Below are 25,320 nucleotides of genomic sequence, written 5' to 3'. Positions count from 1 at the left end.
TTAGTAGTCTACTGCAAGATTACTATAGAATTTTGGCAATGCTAGGTCCTACCTCTCACCCTGTTTTCAGGTTTTTCTAATCAACATGTCATTATCTTGGATCTTTTAACTGGCTAATAAACATATTTCCATAACAGCTCATTGGAACAGTTTATCTCTTTGAAGTCATCAAAGCAGGGGAATAGATAAAATACCATTAGACAGTCCACTGGACAGCTATTAGGTTTCAGACAAACCATGCAGCAATATTAATTTCCTCATTTCACATATTAGTTCATTCATTTCTGCCTGCCACCATCTCATTTCACACTTGGGATTGTACGGGATATGAAAGAACTCCATTGTCTCTTGTAAAGTCAGTGGAACAAAGGTGAAATACAGGAGTCAAGCAAGATTCACATATAAAGTAATATTGTCGATACCTTTAATATGGATTATGTCTCAATGTTTTCATAAAGAAGCTTTGAAATTTATATTTGTCTGCAGGGCTCTATGTAGATGATGGCTGTAAATTGCTCGCATTGTGCCTGGAGATGATGAGTGAGTCATTTCCTAAGCAGATTACGCCTATGTGACCCATATCCTAGAAAATTGTCCAGCCCAGGCACTGCACATCTACCATCAGAATTTTTAATGGTAGACTGCCCTAACTTACCTGGCCGCTCAGTTTTCTAGTCGGTGGATTCTTCTGAAACAGCAGTATCCATCTGAAAAAGACACTTATGTCACCTGAGCGCCTTTTGGCTTTGTACTCTAATAATATATTCAAGCCTCCACTCTCTGAAATTTATCCTGGTCATGACAATTGATCCAGAGACAACTGATAACATCACCAGTTGGTCCCTCCTCATCTGACATCACGCAGCTAAAATTCAGAGAGTGAGGGGCGTGCATATTTTATTAGATGTCGGATCCAAGAGGTTCTCTGGTGACCTAAGCCGGAGGGCCTCCAGCTCATTAGCATGCTTTTATAAAGTCTTTTTCAGACAGATGCTGCTGTTCGAAAATTAAAAAAAAAGAATCCACCAAGTCGAAAGCACGCTAACTGTAAATCACCCTTCATCGGTCCAGATAAGTTAGTGTCGCCTTGCGTAGCTGTTAGAAATTAGAAAAGCCCTGGTGACTTTGCCAGTGGCCTTGAAAGCAGACGTTAACAGTGGGGTGGTTGAGGTGAACCTTTAATGAAGTTCAGAGTTGGGTCTAGGGAACCCTAACCCACAAAGTTGGGTACAAACCTGAATTTTTCATCTAGGTTCCACTCAACATTATTCAAGAGGTAAAACTTAGATGCAACAATTTGATCTTATTCCTGCTCAAAAATGTTGTCTCGGAGACATCAACATTTATGGATAAATTACCATATATTTGCAGCTTCCAAAGAAAACGCCAATGAAAGATCATATAAACTGTTCCAGAGAGGTTACACTTAATAACCCGCTTCACACTAAGATCATCTGAAACAGCATGAAGGCAAAATGAGGTTTTACTGATAATGTTTCACGGCATCCGATATCATCAAGTCCATGTACATAACATAAACTCTTCCATACTAAAAATGTGGAATATATTTAACTTGTTATCCGTTTTTACATCAACAATTGAAATGGTGTTTCCAGAACAGATTTTGATCCATAGATGAACCCATTAAAATTTTTAATAGCATAGTATATGTTCCACACAATGTTTAGAAATGAACAGAGTCATAAAGAAGGCCTTGAAAAATATTTGCATATTCCCACATTCAGCTTTTATTACTTTACAGTGTCATAGGTTAAAGAGACAAAACCCAGATATTTTTCAATGATCTCAATATATATTTTTAATATAATTGTCACTTATTTGTTTTCTTAAAATCAATAGTAGATGCTTAGACAAGGAGCTTGTATTGTATTTTTCATTGCTCTTGATGCTCCCCTTCCTCCATATGTATATTGGATAAATATTGGATAAAAAGATAGAACTGTTGTGCAGTAGAATAATATTGTGCCAGTTCACTCTCACCAAAGACAGACAATATTCACTAGCCAAGCTTAAGCATTATGAAAGGGTGAAACCAGGCCATATAAAACATAACTTTTAATCTAGTATAAAATCAATCAAGGAACAGAAGCCAGTGTCCATCCAGGCAAAAGCATCTTGAAGAAAAAAAAGCCAATATGCACAACAAGTGCCAGTAGGATCAGTTAGGCCCGTTCCACACTTGCGAGTGTGATGCGATGAACAGTTCAATCCCGCGGTGCAGCGTTCGGGCCGTGCATTCCCGGCAGCATGCGTTGCGAGTGTGATGCGAGTTCATCGCATCACACTCGCAAGTGTGGAACGGGCCTTAGTCAATGCATAATAAAAAAGAAGGATCTCACTTCTAGAAGGAGCAGGAGCGGATGGTGTGGATCAGGGCAATGGGACCGATGCATCATGTAGTCCCAGACCAGGATGAGATATCAGCACTACAGCAAGGTATCCTACAGCTACTCTGTCCCTAATCCCCAATAATAGTTCCCGTCCCAGGAATTCCCTATCCAGATAGGAGTTCCTAGTCAGTCCTGACATCCCATTTCCAACGCATTTCCAGATCCACCAAACGGAGGGTCTTTCATCAGGGAAACTAATCCATGACGCATGAATGATACCATGCAAAGGAAAGTGGTCCGTACAAAACATAGTGGTGTAATAAAAAGGCGGCCACATCTGATGAGTCAGTGAGCAGTGTTATCTTCTTGCTCCATGAGCTGTGTGCTGTCCGCTTCCTGCTCTTTCCATGAGTAGGGAAGCATAGTCGCCATCAAGGGACACCTACTGATTGCCTTGAGAGAGGATGTCTTGGGAGCTGCTGTCATTCTGATCCTGCAGCTGCAGTACACATCAGACCTCCCCAACCGCCTAGTTCCTGCCAGTGTGTCTACAAGGAAGTGCAGCCGCCATCTTGCATCTCAAGCCTTCCCACGTGGTCTGGTGGCTACCTACTTCTGAGCCCTGCCTGAGTTGCCTGGGCTGCTCTTATTCTTCTTGGAGACACCTAATAATTACTGCTCTTTGTTGGACTTTATACATAAAGATCCCTGCATCAATCTCACTACTTTGTCTGCTGCCTGTGACTTCTGTGCCCTCTTTGCACTTATTGACCACTGGTGTAATGCTGTCACTAAGCTTATGTCTGCCACCCGATACAGGACTCCATAATGTCGTATTATATCAGTGTTATACTCTTTGGATCTATGGGCCCCAACAACAAACGCTTCATTGTTTTGTTATATAAAGGTAATCCTTCTCAGTAAATCCGTTACTTAACTAATTTTTCCGCATTCATTGATATGACCAACTGAAACCAGAAATCCCTATTTTTCTTATCGGTTTTTATTTTCGAATTGTAGATTGTTGCCTTTTTTCCATCCATTTTCTTCCATCTTGCTGGAGCTGCTGTTAAGAACATTTAGTGATATGCCTTACAGCATCCTCATGGCTATAGATGCCAAGAAACGGGAGCTACACTCATTGAGAAACGCAGACATGAGGTGTAGATAAGCTGTGACATTGTCAGCAGTGGATTCAATTATGTTTTTTTTTATAAAGATGTTATCTCCAATTGTAATCTTGTTTGTCTTGTCTGTAGCATAAATGAGGTGACTGCTGCAAAGACAGCCACCCATAGAATTACCAACCGTCAGGCTATTATTAGGCTTCATCGCCAGTATAAAAAATGCAGGACATAGAACTTTGTATTAGATATATATATAGTGATGGAGACCAGTAATATAAATATTGCATCATTGCTAGGGGACCTGGCACCATATGGCTCTATAAGCTGTGCAAAGTGAGAAGAGTTTTTCTCTGTACAGTGAATTAAACTCTGTGAGCCCAGAAAGTTTGGTCTCTGGTTGTTTTATTACTGTAACAATGAGATATGTGTACTCTTAAATACAGGCAGTCCCCGGGTTACGTAAAAGATAGGTTCTGTAGGTTTGTTCTGAAGTTGAGTTTGTGTGTAAGTCAGAACTGTACACAGTATTTATAATTGTAACCTCAGCCAACATTTTTTTGGTCACTGTGACAATTAGATTTTAAAAATGTTGGGTTGTCATAAGAACCAGGATTAACAATAAAGCTTCATTACAGACACCTGTGATAACTGTTACAGCTTATCATTATAGCCTAGGGCTAAAGTACAGTGAATTATCATCATCTAGAGGGCTGTTTGTAACTAAGGGTCGTCTGTAAGTCAGGTGTTCTTAAGTAGGGGACCGCCTGTTGTGGATTTGCACATACAAAAAAACGTTTCAGTAAAGTTCAATTAATGAGAAAAAAATTTAGAATAAAAATAAAATAACAGAAAAAAGCAAATAATAACACCGTAGCTATACAGAAGGTGACTTCCACTATAAACAATAAAAATCTCTAAGAAAGTAAATATTTACCTCTCAATGTGGTCTCTTTGCCTAAAAGTCATTTATTTTTTTTTACTTCTTTCCAACTAAATCTTGAACCGACTTCAACAAAAAAACATAAAACATAAAAAATAAAAATCTGCTAAAGTGAGTTTGGCTGTTTGTTAAAGATTGGTCAAGTAGATAGCTAAAGAAGAAAATGCAAACTATTAAACTGTCAGTTCCCATTAGAAAGAGCAACTTCTCAAGTGCTTTTAATGGTCAAGAGCTGGAGCAAAATGAGAGTGTGTTTGACAGGTACAATATGTGGCATTCATTTTTTTTCTTCTTGCGGTGTGGGATTGCGGAGGGAGGCCGTGTACAGGTGTAATGTTTGGCTGTTACTATAAAACACACCGCAAACCGTAAGACGGTTTCTCAGAGGGTTTTGCCAGAAAAAGAAGGAATTAACGGAAGCACAGATAATAGATTAAGAAAGCAGTTTGTGACATGCAAAGCCAAACAGTGAAAAAGTGGCGATCTCCATAATGTAATGTGACAACATGGGAGAGGATTGTCATATTGTATTTTCCAGCTATCTGAATATATGAAACTCGGGTATAAAGGGAATCTATCATCAAACTTTTGTATAATCTCATTTATGTTTAAACACAGCCTTAGGTAATGTGGAGTAGGTTTTGTGTCATATATACAGAATATATAGTACTCTAGGTCGTATTGTTTTATTCTCAATTTCTCCACGTTGAATGTGCTTCCATTTTTAAATCTTATTTGTGTTTAATTACAATCATTGTTGTTGTTGTTAATGTTGTTATTATATTACTTAGTATTACTTAGTATTAGTATAGTTATTAATATCACTATTATTATTATTATTATTATTATTATTATTATTTTGGTTGATTTTGTTAATATTATTACTAATGGGTATGACTGGGTATAGTGATGAGTGGAGCCAAACACTCAGTGTTCGGATCTGTGTCAGACTTCAGCCAGACGTAGGGGTATGGTGTTCGGGCTCATCTCCAACAATCATTGTTGGCACCAATTACAGGTGTTAACTTGCTTAGTGGTTAGCGTTACAACCTTGCAGTGCTGGGACTGGGTTCAAGTCAAATCCAGGACAACATCTGCAAAGAGTTTGTATGTTCTCTCCATGTTTGCGTGGGTTTCCTCTAAAACATACTGGTACGTTGATTAGATTGTGAGCCCATTGGGGACAGGGACTGGTGTGGCAAGCTCTGTGTGCGCTATATAAATAAATGAATTATTATAATTATTATTATTGACTCTTTAAATGCGGATGGTAAAGCCTCCACCATTTTAAAGAGGATTAATACTACTTGTGACATGATATGGCAGTGGTATTTAAATGATAACACCCTAGGGGTCAGTGTTCCGGTTTGGCCTAAATCGGTCAAACCTAAACCTTAATGGGTCCAATCATCCGAAACAGGGTACCGACAGAAATGTAACATGATTTCTCATCTTTCTGCTAACCAGGCTTCAACTCTTGAAGCTTTTTTGTATGTGAACAGCCATATTATGCTAATCTCGGTATCATTGATGGTTGAAATTTGTGTCAATTACCAATTTTTCTTTCATAAAAGTACACAACATAACATTAACCAAAAGAAGATATGAGTTATTTACTCTACAAAGTAATTTATGTTAATAATTATGCGGCTATGTAGCGTCCTGATCACAAGGAGAGAGTGGCATATGACCACTGCCTGCTCACTCACTTCTTATCAATGATAAGTTGGACGGCCTCACAGTTGGAGAAACTCTGCAATCCACCATTTATAATGGTCCACCACAATATAGGAAAGTAAGAAAATTGTGGGAAACTTTTTAGAAATAAAATTTCAGCATACTAGAATGATGTAAATTCTTGGTATTTTGTGTAAATTACTATATTTTTAATAGTGAATGTGAGAGCTGGGAAAGAGTGTCCGTACTGGTTCTTGCAAATGGACCTCTGGGTTGCAAGTTTATAAGGAGAAAAGCACAGACAAAATAATAAAAATAATGAAAATAGACAACTTGCGTATTATTGTAGTAAGTAGTTATTCATAGCTAATTCAGTTAGTAAACAACAGTAATGGTTTATCCCTTTTGGTGTCCATACTGGACTTTGCAGGTTCAGGTCCAGTTCAGTTCAACCCCCCTACGACTGGCACCATTCATGGACATTAACTCTTTAAATGTCACCGGAAAAGTGGCCAGCAGCATTTAAATCAATGCAGCCATGTATGCCAGGGCCTGGCGATGACCTTCTCCAAATTTTCCCCGTATATTAGGGGGAATTTAAATGCCCTTGGCAGTGGCATTTAAACAGTTTAAACATCCACGACTGGAAACTGCACTGATTATAAGTGTTAGGGCTTTTTCACTTTGGCGTTGGTGTTCAGCTTCAGTTGCACATCCATTGCAATTTGTATCCATTGGGTCTCCGTTTTTCTTAAATCTTAAATCTCTGTGATGCATCTGTTATGTCTCCGTGTCCGCAAAAAAACTGAAGGTTTAACATTGCTTTGAAAACATCACACCTGGTTTGTCAGCCTCATCAGTGAAAAAAACATCTACTCATAGACATCTATTGCCTTCCGTGATCTGCATCCATGAAAAAAATAGAACGTTTCATCATTTTTTTCACGGACAGCGGATCAGTAAAAATAAGACAAGACAATATGAAAATACCCATAGAAATAACTATGGGCACTAAAAAGGATAAACCATTACTGTAGTTTACTAACTGAATTAACCATCAATAACTAATTACTACCATAATACATATGTTGTCTATTTTCATAAATGGCTTTGTGAGGCATCCGTGGAAATCACTGAACCACGGACGTGAAAAACAACGCCAATGTGAAACAGCCCTTGCTGGTGGGGGGGGGGGGGCCCGCATGCTTAGCCGCATTAATTAAAATGTGACTGGCAACTTTTCCAATGGCATTTGAAGAGTTAACGCCCTTAAACAGATTTTTTTTTAATTCTCCTCGTCTGCTCATCACTAATCCCTTTATAAAACCTAAAAAAAGTCTTTAAACAAGAACATTGAAAATTACAAAAATATTGTTATTATTTTGATTACTATTATGATTTGCTGAATTAAAATGTAATTCTGTTTTCTGTTTATAGAGTTTTTCTATAAGCAGGATTTTGTAAAACAGCGTCTTGAAATCAGGAAGATTCTTTCCAAGCCGGTAAAGGTCTCGGCACAGCTGTGTTCTACTTCCTATCTCCAAAGTACATTAATTTACTACCCAACTGCTCCCAGCTCCCACTTCCCGAGCTAATTGTCTACCTGATTGCTGAGCACGTCCCCTGCAGTCTTCAGAAACAATATGGGAAAGGTTTTGGAGGTCATTAAGAAGCATTATAAACAATGTAAAATATTTTGACAGCTTGTGACTGGATCACATAACAGATGTAGGAAATATTAATGCAGTAGTTGATGCATGGTAAGGCAATATGTTTTCTATGCATTCCTACTGGGTTAACAATGTCTTTCTCCAAAGCAATATGAAATAATGACTTTTTTCCCAAAGATTAGTATGATTTCTCCACAAAATGATCCATCCTGACTCTCTAGGGCTTGTATGAATTAACCAGTGGCTTTGACAAACCTACCGGTGAATATTTCATTAAACAAAGCTTTGCCCTACTTACAATAAGGTTTACATTCTGGTCAATGTGCTGTAAACATATACTTTTGTTTGACTTCTATGGAAAATAGCTTTTTTTTCAGAAAAATGAAAACGTGGTTCAAAATATTTACAGTTTCTTAACAGTAACGAAGGTTGCACATGGAGTAGGATGGATACTGGTTGTGGCTGTATCTCCGAGAGCAAGCACTGGGAAGGGAGCAGGACACACAACGTCATAGTCATCTATGATAATGTGAGATTTTTTATGTCCTTTTTATTAGACGAGGAACGTCAATGACAGCCACAGTCCATTAGGTTGGGTGAAACTAAATGTATCCCTTTGGGCTTCACTGGTAGCTCCATAGAGACTCTGGGGCAGATTTATCGATCTATTTGGGCTATATTACCTTAAATGTCTTGTGACACATTTAGGAAGGGTTTAAGACAAAAGTACAGTATAGGTTTGCAATATTTGCCAAATTTATTTTTACAAAATTACTAGAGAAAAACCAAAAGTTGCTCAAAAGCTTTTCATTTTCCAAAATAATATTCAATATTAGCCAGAAATAGATGTGTCTTCCTTTACCTCATTCTTGGCCTAATATGTCCATGTGAATCACATGCCTACACAGGCCGTCATAAAATGATATACTTTATCCTATAAAGTATTTGAGTGTGGTTACTTCATGGTTGTATCGAGGTTTGCAGCCTTTTAAGGTTTTGGCATGCATTGAATTAGTTTTTATGAGAAATTAGAGCTAAGTTCAAGTTGGACGCATTTTAATAAATTCAGTGAATGCCTAAGTTATAAATCCAATACATACAAATAAATTATCATGTCTGAAAAAATGTACAATAAAGACAAAAGAATCCATAGCTTGTGACTGCTATAAGAAGGTGCTATCTTTTCATTTATCTTTTCATCTTTTTAAACTCTTTACAACAATGTTGGGTGCATCGTAAAGATCTCAATAAAGATCTCCGCAATCAAGTTTTTCACTGTTGCATCTGATTTACCTTTAGAATTTAGATGCTGACTTCTTCAAGAGATGCAAATTTTGGTGCAATGAGAGCAAAAAGTAACACATATTTTGTGCAAAAAAATCCAACAGTTGTAGGAAAAGGAATATAAAGGTTGCTCAAAACTTGTGACTCTTGGGCAAGATAAATCAAATAAGTCCCTCCCCCCCACGAAAAGAAAATACAGCACAAATTTCCATACTAAAGGTAAATTACCCCTTATGTTTTTACCCACAGATAAATTTGTTTCTTTATGAATCAATGGTGAAATATCTACTGGTGCAACCGTTTTCTTCCTTTTTTCACTTCTTTCTGAGGCAATATCATTATGTAAAAGGTTAGCAATGGTTGGTGCTAGGAAGCGTATGAAGAGAAATACAGGTGCACAGGTGCAACATGTTACTTATTGTAAATGGGGTAAAACTTAAAATGAAAAATAAAATTCCATAATACCGTATATACTCGAGTATAAGCTGACCTGAGTATAAGCCGAGACCCCTAATTTAAATACAAAAAACTGGGAAAACCTATTGACTCGAGTATAAGCCAAGGGTGGGAAATGCATTGGTCACAGCCCCAGTACATAGCCAGCCAGCCCCCTGTAGTATATAGCCACTATAGGTACTCACCATTCTGACGGCCCGGGCAGCTCCTCTTCATCTGCACTCGTGCAGGTCTGCGACAGCTCCGTGGCCGACCTCCTCTATCTTCATGCAGGCTGCAGGTCCACGACGGCTTTGTGCCCGCGACCTGGCCGGCGCACCACAATGATGTCAGCCGCTGCTGACATATCAGAGTGCACCGGCCGGGCCTTGAGCACGGAAACTTCACGGAATTTACGCTGTCAGAATGGTTAGTAACAAGTTTATTATTTTTTTTATATACCCGAGTATAAGCCGAGTGGGGATTTTTCAGCACAAAAATTGTACTGAAAAACTTGGCTTATACTCGAGTAAATACAGTAGGTGTCTATTTTCCATTGCCTACAGAGAGAGTTAATAACACTCAATCAATAAATTATAGACACGCCAAATGGACACTGCCAAAAAAGGGCAACTCATTTTGCAAAAAAAAAAGCCCTCAACAACTGAAACACAGTTGTCTTTCATCCAGCATCATGTTTATCAGGTTTCTTGAAAGTCATACTTGATGTTAAGGGGGTTGCATTACAAGGTAACCAAAAGAGGCATTGGTTTCCTTATTCCATCATGGGAACCTATTTACATGTTTCTTGAAAATATTTATATATTTTAGAATTTGATGGGAAAACAAAGGACAATGTGGTTGAGTCCAGAAGGCCAAAACTGGTTAATGAATAAGCCCATTATAGCAAACAGGAAGTAAAATATAAGTAAACAGGAAGTAGAAAAGAACAGGAAGTTACATTAGTAAAAGAGCATTAATATCTGCATCTGACATGCTGTATGCTATAGGTAAGTAGTGCTATGTACAAATTGTTGAAATGTTGTACTTACTTTCATAATAAATCATTAAAAATATAAAAACAACTATTAAAATAGTATTGTACAGAAAAAAAGCCATTCATTTCAAATTAGTGCAGGAGTCATTCTGTCTGGCAATGGTCTGCATTCATTAAACAGTTAATAGGATTTACAAACCTGGAGATGAAACGGACCTTTGAAATGCAAATGTACTATTATTTTCCTGTGAATGGCGGTTGAGTCACATTATAGATAATAGTCATTATGCTCCCAAGGCTGTCAGAGACAGGTGTGTCATGTGTCTCATGTACAAGAAATGATTTCTGGATATCTGAAGCCCATGGCACATACACTACACTCACATCATATGATATTCCTCATTACTGACAGTGACCATGTCAGATGCTAAAAATGGAAACAAGTGCTATTATGTACCTATCACATTTATTTGTATTATTCCGGTAGTTTTTAAACATTTTGTAGCTTCTATTTACATCTACAATACTAATATAAAGTATATTTATATCTAATAATAAATATAAGACTAGTAACGCTCTGTTGTTGCCCATTTCCTATTATTTTAAGGGATATATCAGATGGCGGTAATACAGATCTCTTCAAGGTCAGCCGATCCAGACAGAATCACATTTATTTGGCTTATTAGTTCTGAAGCCAAGACAAGATGTGAACATGGAAAGTTACACGTGTCTGAATAAACCATTGAGCAGTTGCCTATTTTGGACATCACTTATCTGTTTGAATATTCAATAGATTATACTTGTAGGTGGGGTCTTATAAGGGTACAAAATGTTCCTTATTGGTTGAGGGTCAATAGTTGATGGTCATTTTTTACTTCCCTTCAGGGATGCTTTGAAAAAAAAATATATAAATAATATAATATATATATAATAATATATATATTTAAATAAAGGTTTTTTTTCTTTTAAATGTTATAAAATGTATAAATGATTTTTCCATCTGGGGCATAGATATCAATGGGGGGTCATTTATCTTATCTCTGTTTGTTTTGTCTGTCTTTTTTCTATCTGCTACTTTGGTAATTTATCAATCTTACTTTTTCCTTATGTTAAATTTTTACAAATGTCTCAAGTCAATTCATTCCATTTTCTAAGTTTTCCTTAAGTATAGTTTCGTCTGGAGTTTTTTGCGGCAAAAAATGTTGCAAATTTTAGAACATTTGAAAAGATAAATGTCATTTGCGACATTTAGCACATCTGAAATAGAAGATAAATGATAGACTAATGTCCGGTGGACTTCAGTGCAAATTTCAACATGTCCCCAAAAAAGGCGTAAAAATTGCAATGCACCAAAAAAGTCTAAAAAAAGACAGAAAAAAAGGAAGAAAAATAAAGATAAATGACCCCAATGTGTTTCAGACAGAAATTGGAACCAGGACAATGGAAAAATTGAGTGTTACAAAAATAGAAAAAAAATCTAAAAAATTGTTGCAAAAATGATTTAAATGCCCCAAAATTGTGGCGCCTTTTGTGGCATAAGCTAAGCCAACAATTAGGAGATACAAAGTTAGACCTTCCTAGACTGTACCAGATCATCCAGCATTAGAGACTTAGATAAATCAGGTGTAATTTAAGGTACCAGTACCCAAACGTGCTCATCCTATGGAAATGTACCCGTGATGCATGGACTTCATAGTCTAACTTCTTTCTGAATTGTAAAACATTGCAAACTATTTATTAATGGATGACTTTGTTCTAATTTTATTAATATAACTGATAATTACCATAATTTGTGTTCTTAGTAATTCACTGCATTGGATAAACAAACTAAAACAATCATCACATAAAAAGGTGGCTGAAAACTTGCGAGTTGTTACTTAACTGCAATTGACATTATAAATGTCTTAATTATAAAGCGCTGTGAGCCCTTTTTATGCATCACTGTTATGGTTTCTATGACCTGTACTCCCCAAAGACTCCTTAGTGTTGACTGGAACATGCTATAGATTACAGTTAGTCCAAAATGTTGACACATGTAGTATTGAAGATCAATTGAATCAATATGCTTAACTGATGTGCTATTACTTTTATGCAACGTGCTAATATTTAAACAAGACTTAGCCAACTAGATGTGAAGTAAAATCATTACGTCTTCTAAAAGTAGGCATTTATTTGTCTTACAAATTACAATGAAGTAGCAAAGTAATAGCGTCCCCTGGTTTTCACCAAATCTACTTACAAAATGACTATTTATGATGTTTTGGATGATTTGTTACATCACAATATTGTATGTGTGATATCAATAAATGAACAGGTGTTAAAAGTTTTTAAGAAACTTTTGAATAAAACAGTTTGGGGTTCCTTCATCCTCCAGTTATAAGAAATACTGTGCCATTTACCAGACCCCCAAGATGCCCTAATAGTGTTGTTAAAGGTCTGTGTACATTCCTCTTCAATGAGATATTAAAACTTCAAGATTCTAAGAGACCGTTCCCTTTTATTCACCTCTGTCTGCAAGGACTTTATATGTGTCCCCTTTATTCATTTTACAGCCCCGGTAATAGTGAACCTTTCCATACGCAATGTGGGATTTGTTTGTGACATATAATTTAACCGGACAGTGAATAGAGATTGGATATAGCAAAGAAATAGAGAACACTCAGCGCAATAAAAGTGTGCCCTAGACAAGATGATGTGCAAACAAATGAGGGAGGAAGAGCTACATCAAATCTGAGGCCCTTCAGAACTCCTGTATAAAACATTGGATCCAATGCAAATATTGAAATATCAAAAAGTAAAACACACGGATACTGTATGTCACATACATGCAAACTGAACCGTATTATCAATTAATCAATTTATATATCTATCTAATTATATAATCTTTCTAACATCTATGAATCTAGCTTCCAATAGTCGTTGGCATTATTTTGGATGCATTTCAATGGTTGTCACAAGATCTTCTCTTACCTATTGATACTGCTAGACATGAGTAAGATAAGACTGATCAGTGGAGGGCAAGATGGAGAGAATTGACAGTACGTAAGGTATCAGACTGAGCTGTCTTCTGTGAGATGAGAGGGTTAGGGGCATGGCGGACAGAGGAGAGCAGAAGGATCAGCTTGAGTTCTTGCATGAGTAGAGAGGGCACAGATTGCCTGAATCTTATTCTTTTTGCCTGGATCTTATTCTTTTTGCTGACACATGAGAAGGGGAGCTATGCTGTATATAGCAAGATGTAAACTGCCATGAAAGGTAGGAAAGATTGGTCAGTGAGTGAGTGCTACACATGGAGGGTAAGGGCACGTAGCTTAGGGAGGGATGTAACAGTGCTTTATCAGACTGAGCTGTCTTCTGAGAGATAAGAGAGGTTGGGGGCATGGCTGGAGAGAAGGACCTGCTGGAGTTTGTAGGTGAGGTTCCTGCATGAGTAGAGTGAGGGAGGTTATCATCTGACAGTACTTAAGTTAGCAGACTGAGCTGTGTTCTGTGAGATGATAATGTTAGGGGTCATGGCTGACAGAGGAAAGCAGAAGGACCTGCTGGAGTTTGTAGCTGGGGCTCCTGCAAGAGTAGAGTGACGGAGGTTATCAGATGCCAGATGAGAAGGAGAGCTATACTGTGTATGGCGATAATGTAAACTTTCGGGCACATACAGTAGGAAACTTTTAACACATCCCTATTAGTAAAATAATTTTAGTCTGGTTAGATACAACAGACACAGCAGGAAACATTGGCAAGGGTGTGCACAGCCAAAACGCTTGCAAAAATTACCAATAGAGGCTTTTTTGGGGGGGCTTGTAGAAAATCATGTCATATAATGTCCAAAAACAGGGACATTCCTCATATACACAAACAGGACTCCTAATTCCTAATTTATTCTCAGTCTGATGAAAAGTGTGAGGCTTTAAGCATTTTTCTGACAGATATCTAATGTATATGGCTGACATCAGTAATATATGAAGGGAGGTCGCGTCCACTATTGCATGATCTGTGGGACGTATAGACAGTGGCTGTCTTTAGAAGACAGAAAAACTATAATCAAATGGTCATACACAGCATAACAAGTAATATTAATATTACATTCAATATTTACTTCACATTCTGTAAGACAAAAAATATAATTCAGAATTGGTTATAAAGTCAATTCTAGAGAAACAAAGTGACTCTGCAGCTCCTAAAATTTTGCGTACTCCTTAAAATGTGCTTCTACTGTATTTAGCATGTCTGTTGTCTTATAAGCTGCATTATTTTGCAAGGCAGCAATCAAAGCTTGTAATTAACATCACAAATATAGCAAATCCTAGCTGTGTCTCATCTAAGGAATGGCAGTGAAGCCTTTTATTTTCTATTGATTACTTGCAGCAATTAGCACATTGCTTACAATAAGATGGAAGGCTGCCGAAAACCATCAATCTGCATCACTGCAAGACCACAGAAAGGCGATATCGAAACACTGACCACAGTCTTAGGCCGTATTCACATAAACAAGTTTTTATTTGTATTTTTTTAACGGTCCGTTTACACAATTCAACTGTATTTGGAAACTTTTAATAATGGACTCTGGATGGTGGATACTCTGGATTACTCTGGATTACTGGATGCTGTAACAGGCAATGGAGAGTGTTGAGCGGACCTGAACAGCAAAGTACCTCATTAGAATTTTGGGTCGTGTTCAGCTCCAACCCCCCTCTTGACATTAACAGTCACTGACATTAAAGGGAACCTGTCAGCAGGAACCCTTTTTCTGGCTTTTTTCATGTCACTATAGAAAATAGTGTGCACATGGCTAAAGAGTTTTTTTTCTGAAAAAAAGTTAAGTTGGATCAAAGTTTCCCTTTCGGTATGCAGAGCTGTGTCCCTAGTCCTATGGGAGTGGCCAGTGAGGAGTGGTTTCCCTCCACCCTTAGGAAACTGATTGAGGCAGATAGGCAACGCACTATGGAGTGTGCGTGTCTCCCGGGCTTGTCAGTCAGCTGCTAGGGTGGTGTCCAGGAAGATAAATAGTTAATCCCCAGTTAACTCTGGTTATACTTTCTCCTGTGATTTGTATTATTGCTGTCTGTTTGTGTTTTGCTGAACTGAAACCTCTACCAGAGCTTGGATCCTTCCTGATCCAGAACCTTGAACTCCAGACTGATCTGTAACCCTGAACCCATACCAGACGCTGAATCTTGCCTGATACAGAACCTTGAATGCTAACCAGTTCTGGAAGATGTATCCTGCCTGATCAAGGACTCTGGACCCCAACCTGATCCAGTATCCTGTATCTTAGCCTGAATTTAGTCTGAACTGTGCCTGTTTACAACTCTCATGCATCTGTATATTTATCTATCTGTCTCTCTATTTATTTGCCTTCAGTTCTGAGCACATACTCAAAGTAAGAATTGTCGACCGGTAGTCCCTTACCAAGAGGGATTGCAAGTCTTTTAGGTAGGTGACAGTGGACAGTGCACACCTTTCTCTGTCTTGCAGCAGGTCTTTTAGTAGCTTTTATTGATACCTTTTTTGGTTAATCTCTTTTATATATTTTTTACAGATAAATATTGTGGGGTCTAAGTATTATGCTTTACTTGAAGTTCTAACAGTTGCATACACTTTTAAAATATTTTTTTCAAATTTGTATTTGTATTTCTCTACTTTTTGTTACTTAATTAACTTTTTTTGATTTTTGCAGGTTTTCTTGTGCTACATGCTTTATTTTACTTATATACTGCAGTGTAATATACCTGTCATAACTCATGGACCTTGCTCCCACTGAGCAAGTTAGGAGCAAGTTAGGATTCAAAGGTGTCCCATTTACTATGACCCTGTCCGACCTCCAGTTCTTGTGATCTGTGTGGGTCTCATCACTGAGACCCCCACCGATCAGCAAGTTAGGATTCAACGAGGTCCCATTTACTTTGACCCTGTCCGACCTCCCATCCTCGTGATCTGTGTGGGTGTCATCACTGAGACCCCCACCGACCAGCAAGTTAGGCCAATCCTGTGGATAGGGCCTAACTTCCTTGCCAAGAAAACCCCTTTAAAAACATGTGCTAAGGTAGCAAGACAGCTCATTGTAATCGCGATCAGCACCAGGAGAAGATTATACTGTAAAAGATCCTGAGCTGTATGAAAATATTGGACTATGATCTAACAATTACTGCCTAGTTGTAGTAACAAATCCACACCTCTGGGTCAATACTACATTTTAAGGACCTTTGGAGAAACTTTTAAAGGTCTTGATAGAGTTGTTGTGTCCATATGTGTTAGGAGTCAACACACATGTATGAATAGTACAGAACTGGAAGCCCATCTTTTTATATGTAGTGGGCCGTATCAATTTTAGTGGTTGGGTTTGAAGACTGCAGGCCCCAAGAAGATTTGGTTCCCATACTGCTGCCCATATAGGCCATTTTATAATCCCCTAGTGGTCAGCACAGTTAAGTATCGTCCATGTGGCTCAGTGAGTTACCATTTTATAGAGATATTTTACAAAATCAGTCATATAGGTGAACAGTGGGACCCTATTGAAGCTTTATGGGGCTGTAATGCAGACATGCTTAATTTAAAGAAATATAAATGTGTGACATATACATATTCAGACATGTAATAAATCTAAGATTGCTGCCTTATACATTACCATTACATTGTATGTAAAACGTCGACACTACAGTCACGGTTCTACTTTAATTCAACTTTCAAAACTATTTCCAAGTAAACTCCGCATATAAAGTGCCGTGTTCTATCGGACTGCATGTGCATTTGCATTTAAATGGGATTAAGTATTCTAATGCATAACTGAATTTCTATGAAGCATGTTGCAATCACACGGTCATTACCATGACAAATGCCGCTGAATGATGTTTACCAAATTAATTGCAAACATCATACATCTTAAATCCTTTTCTCAAGCCCATTTTTTATGTTTCTGTTCTTTCAAAATTGCTATTCTTGGTAGAATGCCAGGTATCTAGGAAAAAAAAAATCTCATTTTGCTTTGAATTGTTATGTATTGTATAAATAAAGAAAAACAAAGCCAAATACTCCGTTTTTTTTTTTACACGTTGAGTAAACGAGTATGTGGTTTTTGTAACTAAACATATGACCCATAGTAAAATGTGCCATACCTAGACATGTATCTGTATGCAGTAACAATATCATTCCTTTATAACCATAAATATTCTGCATACGTCGTCTGTGCATACAGCTCCATTGAGAGTCAACTGGAATTTTCTATTGGAGGCCTATCCTCAGGATAGTCTATTAATATCCGATTAATGAGAGGTCAACACAGGCCTCTGCACCAATCGGCTGCTCTGGTCTGACCACAGAGTAGGAGTAGATGGATCCATGCTTTGTTTAGTGGCCAGGTATAGTGACTCCAGACACAACTGAAGGCAATGGGAGCAAAATCTGCACAAAGGATGGAGCCAAATTCTTCTGGGCTGAATGGTTGATCAACCCTTCATAAATCAGATATTGATGACCTATACTAGAGATAGACAATTATTGACAACCCATTTATGGTAACTATAGATACACATAATGTATTGCATCCCTGCTGCTTAAAGGAAATCTACCACCAGGATGAAGGATTGTAAACCAATCACACTTACATGCTGGTAGGTGCCCCCTCTGGCAGGATCCCCTCTTCTTTTAGCTTCTTATGCCTTGGTTTAAAAAAAAAAAAAGGCTTTTAAAATTATGCAAATGAGCCAGAGGGGCTCCGTCTCCATAGGTGTTCATGGAGACTGGAACTCCTCAGACTCATTTGCATAATTGTTTAAGCCCCTTTTTCTTAAAAACAAGGGCATTAAAAGCTAAAAGAAGCGCAGATGCCGCCAGATGGGGCACACACCAGCATGCAATTGTGATTGGTTTACAATCCTTCATCCTGCTGGTAGATGTCCTTTAAGCAGTGCACCATTCATAGACTTATCACGCACTTTGATACCAAATAACACACATAGCGAGGAAGAAACAAAGAGCTCCAAATATTCATTTGATATGTGTGCCAAAAGGACAACATTGTGGTATATATTTAGCTAACAGGAGCCTATGTGCATTGTTTATAATCTGTGTGCATAGAATTATATATGAATATATATATAATGGTCAAGAAGTACTGATGCCTATATTATATCAAGTACACATCAGTATATACCATGGTGTCATTGGTCCGCGAAAAGACGGCAAAGATGTGCTCTAGGCCAAATATTTTAAACATCTTTGCAACCTTAGTGATTTTTGTGCTAATTCCTATATGAAAAGGAAGCAACTTCTTATAAGGAAATTGATATTTATGAAGCTATATATGTGGACTGCTTTATTGAAACACTACACATATGCAATTTTTCTTTTGCTGCAATGCATGTCAAATATAATAGAAAATACATAACTTTTCAAATCTTTACTAAAACTCTGCTAATATTTTGTTAAAGTGTGTAACTTCTAGCTTCACACTGGGGACCTTATGTAGTCCTATGTGCAGGCGCACTGCATTTGTTGACATCTCTAGGGGGCCAAGTGAAAAGTAGTGTAGCCACAGGATTAGACTACACAATTTTCATTCGTAGTCTGTCGCCATGACGACACATACGGTGGATCTGCATTGGTGCTGTAGATATTGAACATGTAAATGTTGCAAAGTTTCTTCACATAATGTTTTTGATACATTTTAACAATAAATAAAATGATTGATAAATAGGTACACAGTCTTTAAGAATTGGGATAGGAGAGTTTACAGCACTGAATGACATTGATAGCTACAAAGTTTATAAGATTGGGAATCCTGGAAAGCTAAAAACTACTAAGAAGTACGTTACAGCTAACCAGTATGAGGGGATATTCCATCAGATTCAAAAATTGGCAATCCCCAGAAAAACATCCCGGAAAGAAATCTACCACCAGGATGAAGGATTGTAAGGCAAACACACTGACATACTGGTGCATGCCCCATCTGGAAGGATCCACTCTTAGATTCTTCTGCACTTGTTTTACAAAAAGGCTTTCAAAATTATGCAAATGAACCTGAAGGTTCTATTGCTGTTAACTGAGCCCAGAGCCCCTCAGGCTAATTTTTAAAACATTTTTTTTTCATAAAAACAAAGGTATAAGAAGCTAAAATAAGAGAGGACCCTTCCAGAGGGAGCATACAGCAGCATGTAAGTGTGCTTGCTTTACAATTCTTGTTCCTGGTGCTGAGCCACAGTGAACATGTTGAATAGATTGAGTGTTGTATAACGTAAGATTGAAATATAAACATAAAAGCTTGTAAAGAAAATAAAAAAGAAATACAACATTACACATATTCACACGTGAACTGCGCTGCTACTCCTGAATGTTTCTCACAACGTGTTAACCCATAACATGCCCTCCACTGGTTAATTGACCATGTTACATTTCTGACACATGAGTAATGGCTATGATATAAGAAAATAATGTACAAAGACTTTCATTTCTATGGGGCTGTTCATCATCTCAAACGGCCCGAGCATTCATTCATTATATAGGAATCTGTGTGTAGCTTTCCACATGGAAGGTCTGACATACACTACATTGCAACCACAATTTTAGTTGATCGAGTGTTGTGTTCAGCAGCAAGTGGGTGAAAGGACACTCTAGTATGCTTTTACTTTGTTTTTGCTTTTGTTTTATTCATTAAAATATAACCTGGATGTAACGATAATTGAGTAACTTCTGTATTTTCCACTTAGTGACGGATAGGTAGGCTTTGCGCCATTCTATTAACATAAAGTGTTACTACGAGAGACCCATTAGTTATCCTACCTCCTTGCAGAACGTGCCTCTAACTGCTGCATTGCTAATTAAAGTGTGTGAGCCCTAGACTATTCTCCTCATGCAGTAGTTACGCAGACCTCAGCACTTTATGCAACGTGATTAATTGACCATGACGTTCCAACTGTGCATTGGGAAGATGAGGATATGAAGGCAAACAAAGTAATGTCGATACCGATACAATGTGGTGCAGGATCCCTTACCTTGTCTGCCATAATCATTGAAGACCCACCATGGATCCCAAGAATTGGGATAAAAGTCTGAGAAGAAACAAAATCCAAAATCTGAGCTATGGCCTCTTGGTCAGTATCATCTCCAAAGACAACACCATGGATCTTGGTGCCTGACATAAGATCACACACATGGGTGATGATACTCTTGGGGTCAGTCTGGTTTACTAGCAGGGTCACCACATTGACATCAAAGTTCAAGGTCATATCCCTTGTCCAGAGTGACCGGACCTCTTTCTCTGTGATGTAACGAGTTCTTCCCAAAATAACTGCAATATTTAGGACAGGAAAAGTCTTCTCTGCACCGTAACTCAGATCCACCATATTTAGCAGAGCATTGAGCAGCAACACAGCATAGCCAAAAGTATCCATCTTCTCCAGCCTTACTCCCTGTAGAAATTGATTAGAAAGTATCAGGTTAGTATCCCACAAGAGTCTTTCCTTGCTGCCATTGATCAGGAATCTGAACACAGAGAGGAACAGAACAGTAAATTTGGTGCAGTGAATACATGGAGCAGTACAATCAATTAGCTCATCAGCTCCTCTTTGTTTTAATATCAGAATATGTCATGTTTTCCCCCACCATAGTTCCCCAGTGACTAACTTGTGAAGATACATTGGGTAGTTAGGATGAAAGACATTGCAAGCTGATACCACAATATAATTGCTCCCATCCCAGCTTTGCAATATAGTGAAAACACTTAAAGATGACATGCGGTGCCTCTCTGCATAATTGCTACACCCCTGCAGATGACAGAATAGGTCTAACATCAACAAATATTCCAACAGGGATGCTTTCCACAATTGTTCCAGGGACAATACATAGGCTGCTTTATAATGACAAGCTATGTTTATGGCATATACTCTCCTCTTGTTATATATACGGTGTGAGCACAGCAAGCAGCTCATACTGCAGACACACAATCACTTTAGAAGACATTCCTTTACTTGGTGTATTGCATTTCCTCTCTTCATGTCACCATGGCATCAGTTGATGTGTCTGAGACACTGCAGATTACATCTACATGGGGGATACCCCTGCAGTATCATCTCTCTGTTATTCCATCCATTGCTAGGATACATAGCTTGTTAGGATTTTTATTGCAGTGCAATCTCTATGGCATATCTGTTCTCTATCACTGCAGATAGCACTTAAGTCATCACCTCTCAAAGAGCCTGTTGACCCCTGGTCCTGGCAGAGCTGTTCCCATTAAAGTAATGGGATCATTCTAGTTTAATGCAGCTGATTGCTATGTAGGATGATAACATGGCAAGGATTGCCCCACATATTCCAAGAAGCTTGACACTATACTTGCTACACCATCACTATAAAATAGCCATATATGGAATGTATGTTAGGTCTGTGTTTTGCTGGGATTGCAGGGAAGCTCCTGTTATTACGTACATTATGCTTAACTCTCATTCATATTGGGAAAGAAGAAGTACACTAGCGCCCCCTCCTGGATAAACACATCCTAGCACCTTACTATGAAAACAGCTAACATACCAGAGCCTTCAGAATATGTGGATGCTATTTGGCATGCTGCAAAGTTTGGCATCTCGTAGCACTCAGCAGCGATTGTTAGGATGCTCCTCCACTCTCTCCTCCAAGAACATTTTCCTTGCTGCAGTTAGATTTCCACAGAGCTGCCAATAATGCCAGCCATTCCAGGTGGTGTATGTGCAATGACTGCCTATGGAAATGCCAACAACAGGAGAAAACATAAAGACATCAGACAGACTGTGGTACCTGTGCAGGTCCCTGAATCATGCTTGTTATGACCAAAAACAGTGGTGCATTACATTCAATTTTAATCATGACACATCATCTAATGATTATATATAAGATCCCTCTCTATAAGAGCCCTTTTCCTGTCCTAGATCATCAGTATTTATCAAGTCTAGGGTAAATATTTACATAACATTCGAACTGTATCAATAGATTCTGTCAATAAACAAAGACGTATTACAAATATTTACTGATAGTGGAAGACTGTAGATCATAATACAGTGACAATGTAAGTCACATGATATCACACTTCTCACCACACTCTGAAACGTGAAGTAGACAATAGTAACATCAAACTATTATCTTTACCTTAAGTTTTAGGACTTTTAGCCCCCATGGGAGAAGCTGCCACGCAGTTTAGTGTTATTTTTTTTCATGCAAGCTTAGTGATTAATATTGTTACCTATTTGCCATCGGAAAAGAAGACAAAGAAAAAAAAATCATTGCACTCAAATCTGACATTTGATCTGCTCCCTATCTCTTGTAAACATGGGATTGGAATCAATGAATAAATCATGAAGCAGGTACTGAAAGGCAATAGAACTAAAGCAGATACTCAATACTCACTGCATTCTTCCAAATAATGTAGCCTCAGGCTGGGAAACCAGAAAGTCATTTCAGTAAATTCCTTTGCACAGCATTGCAGCAGTGGAAAACGTCTGATTACAGGTCCAATTCACTGAGCTACTTGTTCACATTGCACAGAACCAGCACCGCACAGCCCATGGTAAAGTTTAGAACAGACTGGAAATTCAGGATTCTCCAATTAAACGCTGTCTCCAGGGTCTACCTCCTTCTTTCTAAGGGGATTTCTGTTTTTTTTTTCTGCAGCAGAACTGTAGGACAGCATAGTCAGTCTCTGTATTCCTCATAGCTTTTGGGAAACTGAGGGTTGCAGTCAGCTACACATCCTTAAGGTAAGAGAGAGAATTACAGCTCAACCCCACTGAGTGAGAGCATTGCAAAGCTCACAGATACTGAATGCAAGGCAACCAGAGCTGCAGTCAAGTTCAGAGGAGCAGCTCCAGTACAATACAAGCTGAGGATCCTCTCTGTATTCTGCAGAAGTTCTCCCAGGCTGCTATGCAAACTGAGACACAGCAGGTGTGTTTGGCAACAGAAACAAATTGGTGTTTTTGTATTGGATTTGTAGCTGACACCATAATCTGCACATGATATATTTCCTGCTGGGCTCACTAGTATTCTGATACTATTTACAATGTAGTGATACTTTAACAAAACATCCTTTGCACTTGTGATGGGGGGGCTGTGCAGTGTGGACAGCACATAGCAGAGAAGATGTTATTTATGTTGCTGTCCCTGGTGCTGAAATAATGCAGTCTATAAGCTACATTGACAGGCGAGTGAAATACCTGGGCAGCTTCTGTCTGTGTGTTCATACAATAGATCTGTATAGTGTGCAGACAAGATGTGATGTCTCATGCAGATACACACACACACACACACACACAGTGACTGCATCAACACTTAGTACTAGAGAGATGCGACTGCAGATGGTGAAAATCTATGTATAGCTGCTATACATAGCTTCATAGAAATACATACTATATATATCATTTTATATTGAATAATGAAAATTAATACAGCCCCTCGACAACCTGACTACCTACAAATAAAAGAAATGTCCCATAAGAACATGAGTTTCCCAGACAGACTGTCAAATTGTGTACCACACTCTGTAGTAGATAGATATATACAGTATATAGACAGACAGACAGACATATAAATAAAGGAATTATTTATTTATTTTCTAGATAGTTATATTTTTCAGTGCCAGAGATAAGTATTATTGAGCCTTATTAGGTGATTGCTTATAGTTGGAATTAATGTTGGTACAGGCAGTCCCCGGGTTATGTACAAAATAGGTTCCATAGGTTTGTTCTTAAGTTGAATTTGTATGTAAGTCAAAACTGTATATTTTATAATTGTAGATCCAGACAAAATTTTGGAGTTTCAAAAGTTTTTGCTAGAATTGGACAAGCTTCATTACAGACACCTTACAGCTGATCTCTGCAGTTGGGTACTATAGTAACATCCAGAGAACTTCACCAGAGGTCACAATGGGGAGAAGGGTCCGTCTTTAACTAGGGGTCGTCTGTAAGTCAGGTGTTCTTAAGTAGGGGACTGCCTGTACAAGCACAGAGAAACATAGAATACAGGAAAGGTTCCTTTACTAGAAAAGAATATTGGGCAGATTTACTAGTTCTATGTAAACTTGGACAAGAGAAACTAAAGATGATCTGGGAAAATTATTTGCATTCTCAGACAGTTACAGTAACACTTTATGACTTATTTTCAATCCAAATTTTGACCCAGTTTTGGTGTTATCAATGACAATTTAAGTCATGCACTATACTATTAAGTAATGTCTTCTGTCCAGCAAAGCTAAAACTAACTGTCTAAAACACATGCTAAGACCCCATGCACACAACAGCATGGGGCCGGTGATATGGCCACACAAGTTGCAGCCACAAATGCAGCCTACAGCACCCAGTTATGGTGTAGTGAGCACACGCTGTCTTACCACGTGGTGTGTGGTGGCTGTGCTGCAAAATATAGGAAATGTTCTACGTTTTGCTGTTTTTATGATGCAGCCGCTTGGATTCAGATGGAGAATTGATGGGCGAGGAGTGCTCACCCCTCCTGCGTATGGGCTATGGCCCATACGAGCATACGTTCCTGTTCATGAGGCGACACAAACGTGTGCTGTTCTTGGGCCACAAATAATAGATCCCTAGTAGTTCTTTTGCAGTGTGTGCATTATCCATTTCTGAGCCGTATGTTCACAAAAACGGTTCATGTGCCATCTATATGTCATCCGATTTTATGGAAATACAAAAATAATTAAAGAATTGGAAGGCTGGAAATTGATGTCACTAGCTTGTTCCAGCTCCCTGAAGGGTCCTTGAAGGGTCACATGATTGTTTTAAATAGTAACTCATTACACACAGCACATGGATGACACTTGTGTCATGGCGCACAAGGTTGTAGGAGTAAAATGACAGATTGTGCTGCT

At 38.3% G+C, this 25,320-nt stretch overlaps 1 protein-coding gene and 1 long non-coding RNA gene across 6 annotated transcripts in view; one reads left to right on the top strand and one right to left on the bottom strand.

The window, feature by feature from the left end:
- The window catches only part of GRIN2A (glutamate ionotropic receptor NMDA type subunit 2A), a 348,821-nt gene extending 325,533 nt beyond the window's left edge, over positions 1–23,288 (bottom strand). Inside the window, exons 1-4 of one of the 4 annotated variants that reach the window (XM_072120737.1) lie at positions 22,851–23,288; positions 22,593–22,686; positions 22,002–22,188; positions 20,468–20,884 (exon numbers count right to left, since the gene is read on the bottom strand). In XM_072120737.1, the coding sequence (XP_071976838.1) occupies positions 20,468–20,866 (399 nt within the window). In that variant the 5' untranslated portion in view covers positions 20,867–20,884; positions 22,002–22,188; positions 22,593–22,686; positions 22,851–23,288. Of the gene's footprint in view, positions 1–20,467; positions 20,885–21,658; positions 21,770–22,001; positions 22,189–22,592; positions 22,687–22,850 lie in introns of those variants that run through there. The other 3 variants (XM_072120736.1, XM_072120739.1, XM_072120740.1) reach the window with 3 other exon arrangements.
- Positions 23,248–25,320, top strand: part of LOC140075177 (uncharacterized) — a 46,328-nt gene continuing 44,255 nt past the window's right edge. For both annotated transcript variants that reach the window (XR_011849360.1, XR_011849359.1), the window contains exon 1: positions 23,248–23,387. This is a non-coding gene — a long non-coding RNA (uncharacterized lncRNA). The remainder of the gene's footprint in view (positions 23,388–25,320) is intronic.

This window comes from Engystomops pustulosus, chromosome 8, assembly GCF_040894005.1.
Source record: "Engystomops pustulosus chromosome 8, aEngPut4.maternal, whole genome shotgun sequence".
In the NCBI taxonomy this organism is placed as follows: Eukaryota; Metazoa; Chordata; class Amphibia; order Anura; family Leptodactylidae; genus Engystomops; species Engystomops pustulosus.
This window is presented reverse-complemented; position numbering and strand designations above follow the sequence as displayed.